The sequence below is a fragment of the Synchytrium microbalum genome (assembly GCF_006535985.1).
Source record: "Synchytrium microbalum strain JEL517 chromosome Unknown SmJEL517_scf0004, whole genome shotgun sequence".
Classification (NCBI taxonomy): Eukaryota; Fungi; Chytridiomycota; class Chytridiomycetes; order Synchytriales; family Synchytriaceae; genus Synchytrium; species Synchytrium microbalum.
This window is the reverse complement of record NW_022158353.1, coordinates 719,486-731,643: the sequence shown is the minus strand read 5'-3', so window position 1 is coordinate 731,643 and position 12,158 is coordinate 719,486. Positions and strand designations below refer to the sequence as shown.

Sequence of the window (12,158 nt, the reverse complement as noted above, 5' to 3'; positions counted from 1 at the left end):
TGCCACTCATCCACAACTCTCGTTCCTAGATTCGTCTCGAACCATTTCCATAGGGAATCAGTGGAAGGGCCCTGTGTCGCCTGAGAAGGCAGGCCGCCTGTGAGGCGCGGCGCAAGATTGAGCCTTTCAAGGGGACCCTGGGTCAACAATTCAGCCCTGCTAAAATTCATAACAGATTCAAAATCGATGATAGCTGCTGGCTCACGGTGATGAAACACGTTTTTCAAGCAAGTAATAGACTTGGTTTTATGTGAGGCGTGCGTTCGAGACTGTGGCAGCTCCCTGAAAGATGGATCGATTTTTTGTCCATTCGAGCCAATTTAAAGGAAATAATTTTATATCCACTTTTGATATCTCGAAAGCTTTAGATGGTGGCAAAACACGCAGCTTTTGAAAGGTGAGTTGTACATCACCAACCACAGTTGAGCTTCAACTCGTCGAAATTATTTCATAATTTAAAGCCAACCCAGTGTTTTTTGGTAGCGATCGCTCTATCTTCACCAATGACGCTCTTCGCTCTGATACATAGAAAAAGAATCCTCTCTCAGGTTGGAGTGCCTACCCAAAGATTGCCTGATTCTGATGAAGCATCGGTGGCTTGCGATAGTTGTGGTAGTTGTGATCAAGTCAATGTCGTCGAGAGACACACTACGGTTTAGCAAGCACTGTCTTGGCTGTATCTTCCATAGTAGTTCACAATTATTCCACTTAATGCCAACCCAGTTTTCGGTAGTGATCGCTCTATGTTCACAATATGGGGTCTGTATTCGGATTTTCGGATACCGAGAAAATGAACCCTCAGTCAATTTGAAGTACCTGCTCCAAAATTGCCTGAAATCTACTAAATCATTGGAAACTTGGGATCAAGTAGAGACAGTTGGGAGAGACAACACGATTTAACAAGCACTGGCGATTGCTTGTTACACAGGAAGTCGATAGATGAAAGAATGAATGAATCTTCTCTTTTCCTTGTCCTTCTCGTTCTCGCGTTCTTGTGCACAGCAACCCGCGTTTTTGCAACCAGTGGAGGTGACATAACATAACATTGAATTCGTGTGCTTTACACGTACAGCCGCGTGCATCCGTGGAAAGGTACGCCTGTTGTAAGGAACTAGGGCTGAAGAACTGAAGAACATCGTCTGCATGTTTTGCTAGCCAGTTGGACGTGACGAATACCCAAACGACCACGTTTAACAATTTTATGGAGTTACATCACGACATCACGTTCAAATAAAATTCATCACAAACCCGTTTGGGTGTGATGTCATTGAATTGCAATTTTTTCAAACTCAAAATCCCAGCTCTCGGCCATTTGGTTTCTTAAGCAAGTAAATTAATAGACAAGACAAGTTCAACTAAGTAATCCATATACTTATAGAACTAGCCATCTTGCCAATATGAGCGAACAAAAGAAGGTCGTTGAACCTCCAAAAATGGACCAAGTGAAATCGTTTCTTGGTGGTGGATTTGGTGGTATTGGTGCTGTATTGGCCGGTGTAAGTTCTTTGCAACTCATATATAACTGATTGATTTGAATGCATCAGTCTCTTGTTTTGAAGCTATTTCTAACCTTTTGCCATCTTTTTCCAACATTTTAGCATCCATTCGATACATTAAAAGTGCGATTACAGACATCCAATGAGTACTCTGGTTTGGTAGATTGTTTCAAAAAGACTGTTGCAAAAGAAGGTCTGCTCGGTTTATACAAGGGAATGTCGTCTCCTTTGATTGGTGTTACTCCTATGTTTGCTCTCTCCTTCTGGGTACGTAATGTGAAAAGCGTTGTCGTATGTGGGCTCTATACTGCATGTGATGACGACGGAAATATTACAGAGGCCGTGTGTTGGTGTTCTTTATTCTACTTTTTTGTTCCACTCACTGTGCTCTCCTTCTCCCAAACCACAGTCATACGACTTGGGCCAGTCCCTCGTATACCAAATGACTCCCAAACGCGAAACAAAGGAACTATCCATGCTAGAATTCGCTATCGCTGGTGGCTTCTCCGCCATCCCAACCACAGTAATCACAACACCAATGGAACGAGTCAAGGTCGTGCTCCAAACACAAGATCAGATGCCTGCTGGAACAAAACGGTATAAGGGCATGTTTGATGCCGGCGCTGGAATGATGAAGGAAGGTGGTTTGTCGTCCTTGTATAGAGGTACTATTGCTACTTTGGCTCGTGATATTCCTGGATCTGCTGCATATTTCGTTGCTTATGAGGCCGTGTATCGTGCCTTGAAGCCAAAGGGACAGGAGAGTTTGTCTGTTGGAGCTGTTATATTTGCTGGAGGTCAGTGTTATTTGAAGTTGATCTGGCGACTTGTTTTCCTTGTGGTATTTGTACAAATTTTTAACCAATTTTTTGTGCTTAGGTATGGCTGGTGTCGCCATGTGGTCCATTGCAATCGTAAGCCATGAATCCAAATACGATCTCATTCTGCTGGACTTTAAGCTTACACACCGTTCTCAAACAACAGCCACCAGATGTCCTCAAATCAAAAATACAAGCTGCACCTGCTGGAACCTACTCAGGATTCACCGATGCGCTAGTCAAAACAGTCAGGAATGAAGGGCCTGGTGCGCTCTTCAAGGGTCTAGGACCTGCATTATTGAGAGCCTTCCCAGTAAGTGTGTTGCTCCATTGTAGCCATCCTGGTGGAGACCCTGTTTGCTTTTTTGTTGATCATCTGCATTCTCATTACCTTTTGCAACAGGCCAACGGAGCTGCATTCTTATTCAGAGCAGCTTCATTAGAAGTCATGCATAAAATGTGGTAGTTTGTCAAACCAGATAGAAAGGTTTTTTTTACATAGAAGAATTCGTTTAATCACGCATGCACCAAAAACATGGAGTATTCTTCTCGTTAGTTCGTTGTCATCTAATTAACCCTTGTGTGGGGATGTGTCAGTACGTGGTGAATTGTGATGTAAAGCAAGTAATTCCAGAGCTCCCAGTGAGCTATTACCAGTATGTTCAGGACGGCCTTTTTTGTTGGCTCACGCTTATGCCTCTCTCTTATAGTCATACGACTTGGGTCAGTTCCTCGCATCCCAATTGACTTCCAAGCGCGAAACAAAGTAACCACACATGCTAGAATTCGCAGTCCCAGTTTCAACCACACTAAGCACAACACGAATGGGACGAAGAGTTCAAGCCTTCTTTAACCCCAAGATCAAATCACTGCTGGTACCAAATGGTGTATGGGGACGCTTAATGCTGGTGCCGGTTTGACGAAGGAGGTTGGTGTGTCGTCCTTGTACAAAGCGATGATCACCACCTTGGCTCTTGATATACTTGGAGGCGTTGTCAAAGGGACCTGAGAGTTTATCTGTTCAGGCTGTTAAGTTGCTGGAGGATTAGTTAGTACCATGGCTAGTGTACGGCATGTGAGTACTTAATTCAATGTGGGTTTTGGTGCTTGTGAGTATGGCTGGTATTGTCCATTGCAATATCAAGGAACATCTGCAAATACCATCTGATAATATTCGACCTTGAAAGCTTACATCTCTTTCTAAACAACAGCCACTAGACATCCTCTAATCACACAATCAAAGCTGCATCTGCTAGAACCTACTCTGGATTCACTGATGCGATAATCAAAACAGTCAAGAATGAAGGGCCTAATGCGCACTTCAAGGATAAGCCTTACCGGTGAGTCTGTTTCTCCATTGAAAACATTTCTAGAGAGACAGCTTTTGCTTTTTTTCGGTCATATCCATGGAAGACACCGGTCTATAAACATGGCCAACAATGTCTGACAAACGATATATGTTTATTTTCCTCTTGCATGATAATTGACAGTTTCAAAACACGGTACCATCAGAAATTATATTAATTGGTGGTCCTCGTGTAGCAGGACGCTTTTTTGCAGCGATTTCCCTCCCAGCCTTCCAGGTCCTACAGAAAAAAAGACATTTGTTACTGAAAGATATAAGTGTAAGCCACATACAAGCGTCCACTTAAAAACTGGCGGAATTCTTTTTTCCAAATTTGGAGAGTAACGTACCCAGCCTCAAGCACCTTAACCAACGGCAACTCCTCAACCGACATCCCCAGCTTCTCACGCACACCCTGCCCAATCAAATCAAGCAACGCAACAGTCAGCACCCTCCACTCCACAACTACATCATCATATACATTATAAACCGGAATCCCATCACCATCCTTCTCTCCAATACTATCAGCCCGTAACTCCAACACACCGCTATCAACCAGCAATCCCCCATTCCGATACTCGGGCAGCCCAGTCATGACATGTGCGTCCCGTATCGTTATATCGAGCAGGGACAGCGGCTCCATTAACGAGTATGTAAGCCATTGCGATAGTTTATGGAAGGGGACTAGATTGTCTGCTGCGATGTCATAGGATGTGATTACTTTATCGTGTGATTTACGTAGCTGTTTTGATATTGATGTCATTGCGTTGCATGGCCATACGTCGCCTAGTGAGATATCGTTCAGTTTGGTCCGTGTTGCTGGCCAGACACCAGAAAGGCCGTCCATTACTACAGTCCATAACGCGTTGATTGATACAGATATGTTGCCATCCGTAGTAGTTGTTGTGGGATGCGCCAACAGATAATCCAGCATAAATCCAGGTCTAGCGATCTTCCCTTTACCGAAATACACCTTCTTCTCTTCCAGCACACGACCCAACCGATTCAGCAACTCACAGCGTCCGTCGACACCTACAAGTGAATTATCATCGGTAACCTGAAACGCGATCTTGATATCATCTACACTAACACTCTTCAATTTCTTGGCATCGACACGATGAGGAAATTTATCAGGCGACGACGATAATCCACCATCGTTAAACCAGTCGTACGAAGCTACAGCCAGTCCTTCAGATCGATTCATGATTGAATCGGATGATGTGCCTTTTGGGTGGTATTTCCACGTGTTTCCTGCACCTGCATCCAGTAACACGGAGATGACGAATAGGTCTAGGAGTCTACGGATTCGTTCTAGTGCGTCTTCGTTGTGTGGTTGTGGTTTGGTTGTTTTGGCTGTGGTTGATAATCGTGCAGATTGACGTGTCGGTGAAGACGGCGAGGAGACCGTGTTTTTGCGTTTTCGTTTACTTGTACTAGCATTCTTTCCTCCCTTTTTATCATCATCATCTTCCTCTTCTGCTTTATCATTATCTTCCACATCATCACCCTTCCACAGTTTCATCAACGTCCCAATACGATCTACCTTATCACCGCCAGATTTAGCTGGAGCTTCAAAATGCCGCCACCTGGAATGTGCTATATGAAAATGGAGCAGAAACATGAACATGAGTATAATGATAGTGTTGATAGCGATGATGAAACACATAAAAAGAGGTAAAATCATATTTCCTCCAACTACGTAAATCACCTGGCACGTCTTGAGGCGTCGAATAGTCTCGCTTGATTAGATCCAACACGGTTTGGATTACATTTGGCAGTTTGTCGAGATGTAGATTAAAATGTTGCAGGCTTTTGGGATGTTTGAGGACGAGTTGTGCACGTTCTCGTATAGATGGTAGCGATTGTAAATATTTGACTGTCTCCATTATTACTCGTTCGGGTTTGCTGTGAGCTGTCCTAAGTGTTTTGACGAAGACACGAAAGCGTTGGAAATTGTGAGCGACGCGCTGGGCGACGCGCGTGCATGTACGTGTTGAAGGTATTCTATTTACTACTGACTAATACTACTTTAAGGATAAAATATATGACAAAATAACAATACTTGGGTATTTCTTAAAATCCAGCCTTCACTGAACTATGATTCACATCGACACCGAGACCTCTACGTCTGGATCCCTATTCATATCAAGCAGCACCACCTGGACACTGCGATTAGCCAGATACGACCCAGGCTGCATCGGATTCAACACCCATTCAGGCATCTTCATAGCTCTAATCTCCCCTTCCTTCTTCACAGCACTTTTCAATAAACTAAAATCCATTTCGGATGTACTCCCAGACCACGGATCGGTCGGATCTGTGTGTTGGCCTAGCGGATGAAAAAGCAGTTATTACACTTCAAACATTTATGATACGACCTTGAATGCCTTCATACCTTTACTATCATAATGCAACCTATAGTAATCACTCCCAAAATGCCATACTCCGGATATAGCAATCAGAAGTATACTGACTCCAGCAGCGTAATTGGTTCGTATGAAATCCGACACCGAGTTTGTCAAGAAGGATTCCTGGAATCGTGCCGATAGGACTAGATACAAGATCACTAGCAGGATACTGTATATCATGGTGGTTCCCAAGATCGTTAATATGGCGTTTGCATCTAACGTTGGAGCGAAAAAGATGCGAGCTGGTCGACCATCGACCTCTGCTACACGAGTTATTGTGGCGAATGGTTGTTTTGCTAGAAGGAAAGAGAGATTCGAGTAAGTGAATTGTGTTGTCGTTGGAGATTGAAAGATTGTCTTTGTAAATAGAAGGATCAGAAACCGCAACGAGATGCTTTTCGATGTTTTGAATTGATGTTGATGATAACATCCGCTTCAAAGCAGGATCAAAGAGGAGAGGCATACCTTTCCTGGTCGTAGGAGCAACATTTTGTAATGGTATAGAAGGAGATCGTGAATTTATAGCCGAGTTTCGTTTAAATCTAGTCGACCAACTCAAGCCTGGAGAGCTTGTCGAAGGGAATGAGGTTGATGAAGAGGCAGAGGAGAGCGCTCCTGACTCTCGTAAAAGTCGCGGTGTACTCCTCGTATCGATCTCTGATGACTCCATCGTTCGCAATCTGCAAAAACGCCTAAACCTAAAAACCACAAGATTTGGGAGACGCACTGATAAAATGATCTATATGAAGCAAACTATTTTCTAACAGCATCTATGTTCTTCAAAAACCATTTGACGGTATCTTTCAAAGCTAGACACGTAAAAGCTTCAGCAATGGGTTCTCTGAGTCCTACCAAAACACGAACTTACCATCATCAAAAGGCACAAACTTGTAATCTGGCAGATACTTGCGCAATTTCTCGTTACTGGCTGTCTTCTTGTATTGTCCGTCAGCTTTTGACGTGTCCCAGGTGTATTCACCCTTGAAACCAACAGCTTTCACAATAGAATCTGCTACTTGTTTGATAGTGACTTCTTCCTCTTCACCAACTATGAAAAGGAGCGCTTAGCTGCCATTCTACGTAAAGAGGTGTGCATATCACGTACCAGAAAGAATGATGGGATCAATCTCGGTGTATTCTCTCAAAACCCAGACAAAGAGCCGTGCCAAGTCATGAGAGTAAATGAATTGTCGAAGAGGAGTTCCACTTCCTGACACGACAAACTTGGTCTTGTTTTCTAATAGACACCGATGGTTAGTTTCATGTGCCTTGTCGATGTTGTGCATACATGATCATACTTTTGGCGAGATAACACTTGTGAATCAATCCAGGAATAACATGAGAATCTTCCAAATTGAAGTTATCATGTTCACCAAAGATGTTTGTAGGAATCACTGAAGTAAACTGACATCCATATTGATCGTTGTAAGCCCTAGCGTGATTAAATTATGTCATTACAGAGTTTTGCTAAGAGTTTTTTTGGTTCACTCTCGCGTACTTGTTGATAACATCAATCATCCTCTTAGCATAAGCATATCCAAAGTTGGATTCGTGAGGAGGACCACTGTGGATCATGGTTTCGTCGATAGGATAGGTGGTCTTGTCAGGGAAAATACATGTTGACAAACACGACACTAGTTTTTTGACCTGTTGATTTGACAGAACTTGTAAGTGAGGCACTGTGGAAAGATAGTAATGTAGTAGTGTACCTTGAACTCGTAGCACAAGTGAATAATGTTATCATTGATCATTGCATTCTCTCGATAGAATTCGGCCTTGTAGTGCATGTTTGCAAACAGGCCTCCAACTCGAGCAGCCAGATGTATGACTTGGTTCGGTTTATACTTTTCAAACATGGCCTTTGCTGATTCATAATTCCTATATAAACACTTGTCTCGTCAATATCAACGGATCAACCTGCACCAAATGATAAAATGTTCACACCTCAAATCTCCGTCCTTTGAGGAGAGAAAGACCCAATTTTCGTTGTCTTTTCTTGCAAATCGTGGATCTTTCTCATTGTCAATGACATGTAATATAGCTTTTCCTACCAAACCAGTGCCTCCTGTGACTAAGACAACATGATCATTTACAACTTGTTCAACAACTGGCTCTTCGACTGCAGCAGGTTCGTCAGAGGAAACAGCTCCCTTCTTGGTCTTTCTCTTCTTGGATGGTGGCATCGTCCAGTACTTATATGCTAATTCGCTTATTCTAGGCCTGATTTTGTGATTTTGGAAATTGAAGTTGACGACAATGGCCCAAGACCAACACGATGAAGGTGGAAGGCAGCAATTACGACAAAAGATTCAAGAGTATCATCCTACGCAGCAAGAAGCGCGTGTCGTAGCGGCTGCTAATGAAGGATTTCTGGGTTACTGTAGGTGACATTTGGTTTGGAATTCAAGATTTTGAAGTTGGCTCATGCAAGCTCCTTCAAATCGATTAGATCTCAGCGGAATCATAGCGGGTATTGGAGCTGCTTTCTTTGTCAGTAAGTCTCACGTCACTCAAGGCGATGTCTGTTGATGTTTCGCCGATGCTTTACACTTCCATAAACCCAGCTCGTTGTGTCCAAAAACTGACTGGAGACTGAATCGTGGACTCTCCAAATCATACTTGTTCTGATATAGATTCCATTTGTGCAATTAGATTCTCGCCGAAAAGTCGCTTGGAATTCGACGCCTGGTGTCATGATGGTTATTGGAACCGGACTTGTTGGAGAGTTTGTTGGACGAAAATTTGGAGAGCAAAAAGCCAAGTCTGTATTGGCCAATCAGCTTCCACTGGACTCACAAATGAGGAAACTACTAGAACAAGGTTGGCTGTTTGAAGTCGACGTGGAATACGATCTAAATTGAGCTCCCCTCCGGAAACAAGTAGAGTAGTCTAACAAGAATCCTTAACCGATAGCAAAAGGCTTCAACATACCAGCTTCAGCCAGAAAAAGCAAAGAGGCTGAAGCGTCTGACCCGGATGCTGCTGAACCCATGCAACCTCAATTCACACCCAACATTTCTTCACCATTACCTGAAAATCGATTTACACCTAACGCTCCAACATCACAACCAGACGAACGAGCAACGCCACCAGAAACAACAGCCGAACAGCGAGGATGGAATCGATCAACATGGGATCGTATACGCTCTCAAAATGAAAGAGCAACCAGTATAAAACGTGACAATGTTACATATGATGAAGATGCCGATGCTGATACTGACATGGATAGCAACAGTGACAGGTCACGTCAACCAACCACAGTTATACCACGTACTCGTGAGGAATATGAGGCTGCAAAATTGAAGACCAACCAATATGGTGATTTGATGGCAGAGTAGTCTGAATGAAAAAAGCACAAGAGGGGTGGGGTTTCTGCGCAATAGTCAAGAAGCGTAGTAGGGATTTCGCATAGCAACATTTTAGGAATAAAACTACATATCTTTGCTCAATACATATCTATAGTATTTGAATTTCTATCGTCCGGATCGTCTTCAAAACATGGTGCTCAATGCTAGGAGTACCGCCTCTTCAGGACAAGCGGCAGTAAATATTTATAGATCGCGTTGACTGCATTGGGTTGAAACAAAGTGAGTAAAGAATCATCACTCACAAGTTTGAATGTATTTTTTAGGATGATTCTAATATCGCAAGTGCCGCTGAATCCCTCTTAAGCTCGAAACCGCCAATACTGCCATCAAGATCTCTAGACTCACTAACACCCAATAACCACGACAATGCTCCAACGCCGAAAGGAAGTCATCTGGTAAACGATGCTGCATACACTAGAGTGTGCTCAATCTTAGAAAGCTTGATAACCGACGCGAGTAAAAGTCTGCACTCGAGTATCGACGACGTGGATGTCAACGGACTCACCAGCACACCTCCAGACCAGAATGTTACTTCATTATCATCAATGTCGCTGCTGACATTCTCAGATCCCTCGGGACAGAGCGATCGCCATAATGAAGTTGTCGCAGAACGCACGATACTACCAAGGCCAACAATAGCAACAAGGCAACCAATAATAAGACCATCGAATAATCCGTCAATATTTAGTGTAGTGGTGCTATGGATGGAGACGTGCTCCTTGGTGTATTTCGCCTTGACGTTATGTACTATCAATCTGGTAATTTATGGCGTCAGTAGATTCACTTCGATGTTGTTGGGCTTCTTGCCGTTTCATAAACAGGAAGCTACGATTAGGAGAACACCGTCATGGATTAGGGGGCTGAAAAGACTTAGGAATACTGCTTATGCAATTGCCGGTTGGAGAAGTGCAGACGCAAACAAGTAGGATGGATACATTGCCATTGGATTTAAATGAACCTCAAAATAGTTTACTTCTGACCCGTTTCAAAAAAAAGGATTCGCTATTTGAGATACATACAACTGTGACGTGTGGTTACTGATAAAGCGTGCTATTCCAAAACGCGGTTTTGCAGGTCACACTGAGTAAGAAATCTTGATTGAAATACGCGGAAGCCGAGATATATTCCTTCGTAAATTGACATAGTATGCGATTATCAACGAGAATCTCCTTCTTTCCGTTCTTTCAGTCCTACTTTTCAATAGCTCAGAATTTAGCGACGATCTGTCGTAGTGCCTTCTGAGTCTTGAGACCAGAAGGAGGTTGGAAGCCATATTCATCGAAAGCATGGCAAGTCTCAAGTACATTATTTGCTGATGCCATTCCTTTAACAAATACCATTGACGAATCTAGAATGAAGAAACAACCACATTTATTGGCTTGCCAGAAGACATTCATCTCCACATTTTAGCAAACTGCGACGTTCAAACTACATTGAATCTATCTCGATCTTCTCGATACCTACACTCTCTACTCGCGTCGAACGACTCGACAATCTGGAAACCGAAAATTGATGCTCCCAACGCGCAAAAGTTGTTGCGAGCAGGAGAGACTTTCAAGCATTTCGTACGGCTAAAGGCAGCATGGACGTCACGTAAACATTTTTCTAGTGTTCCCACTAGTGAGAAGGCTGTGGACGTTATACCGGTGAATGAATTCGTGTTGGAGGAAGGGTCTAAAGTTATTGCTGTGCATGGAGCTGCTAGTGAAGATGCTTATGTATGTGGTAGTCGTGTTTGGACGAGGCAATCAAGCTTTGATTATTATGGGTTTGCGGGTGGGAAGGCGAATATTGTCACCTTCGATTTGTGTCGACCGGATATCGTACCTATTCTCGGTATGTATGCAGCATTCCTAATATCAAATTTTGATTCGATTCGCTTATTGCTCTATCATATCCAGTTACTTTACCAGACCGCGACTTTTTGCCACAACAGATGGAACAACTTGTTGGAAGTGGAAACTTTGTAGTTTTGCTATCTGCTATGGTTGGTAGAAGCCCACCGTTTTCCGTATCCGAATTACGGCGGGACTTATTTGATGGCAAGACTGGATGTTGGCTTCGAAAACTGGAGTTTTCAGTCCCTTTAACTGGAACAACAGCTTTTGCAGGTAGTTTCAGTTAAAAAGTAATAGGCAAACTATCGGCTTCCGTCCAAAATTGACCTTTTATGACTTAGGCGTTGTCTGCAACGACATGTATGCTCTAGTGGACTCGAACAACATGTTTCCAAAGAATGTGCTGTTTAAATTGAGCTTATGGAAGCTCTCACCTACTGCAGACCCAGAACTGCTATATTCCTTTAGTGATAAACTCCCCCGTGATGTATTGAGTCCGATGTGGTATGAGGATACTCGAAAAGTTAGATTGAATGAAGCGTTTGTACTGTTTACGCAGGGCAGTCACATGAACATCGGACGTCCTTCGTAAGTAATACCAGAGATTGATCTCTTGTTGGTATTTTGTTTTTAGATTTGACTTTTAAACATCATTTTTAGAATATTCTCACATGTGCTGGACACCAGAACAGGGAGGCACTTGTCAGACCTGACAAGCTCACATGCCATTACTAGACTTGTGAGCCGATTCACAATCATATACGACTCGAACCCAGCCAATGACGGTTTGTTGAGTATAAATCCATTCCATAGTCGTGTGAGGTCCTCTTACACGTTACCAGACAAGTCGAAATTGTGGTCGGAATCTGGCATTAGGTCTCGAAC

The 12,158-nt window shown here is 43.2% G+C and overlaps 3 protein-coding genes across 3 annotated transcripts; 1 reads left to right on the top strand and 2 right to left on the bottom strand.

Moving 5' to 3' along the window:
- Positions 1-1,397: 1,397 nt before the first annotated feature.
- SmJEL517_g01301 (uncharacterized protein) lies at positions 1,398-2,780 on the top strand (the record flags this gene model as incomplete). The annotated part of the gene is made up of 6 exons (XM_031167229.1): positions 1,398-1,496; positions 1,599-1,763; positions 1,906-2,293; positions 2,376-2,410; positions 2,481-2,627; positions 2,718-2,780. 6 exons carry the CDS (start codon positions 1,398-1,400, stop codon positions 2,778-2,780), a joined length of 897 nt encoding a protein of 298 aa, XP_031026769.1.
- A 1,026-nt stretch (positions 2,781-3,806) lies between these two features.
- Positions 3,807-6,737, bottom strand: SmJEL517_g01300 (uncharacterized protein; the record flags this gene model as incomplete). The annotated part of the gene is made up of 6 exons (XM_031167228.1): positions 3,807-3,900; positions 4,010-5,255; positions 5,368-5,576; positions 5,766-5,988; positions 6,055-6,363; positions 6,533-6,737. 6 exons carry the CDS (start codon positions 6,735-6,737, stop codon positions 3,807-3,809), a joined length of 2,286 nt encoding a protein of 761 aa, XP_031026749.1.
- An 83-nt stretch (positions 6,738-6,820) lies between these two features.
- On the bottom strand, positions 6,821-8,250 carry SmJEL517_g01299 (GDP-L-fucose synthase; the record flags this gene model as incomplete). Its single annotated transcript, XM_031167227.1, has 7 exons — positions 6,821-6,876; positions 6,936-7,115; positions 7,173-7,304; positions 7,366-7,499; positions 7,566-7,714; positions 7,777-7,945; positions 8,012-8,250. 7 exons carry the CDS (start codon positions 8,248-8,250, stop codon positions 6,821-6,823), a joined length of 1,059 nt encoding a protein of 352 aa, XP_031026811.1.
- Positions 8,251-12,158: the final 3,908 nt, after the last annotated feature.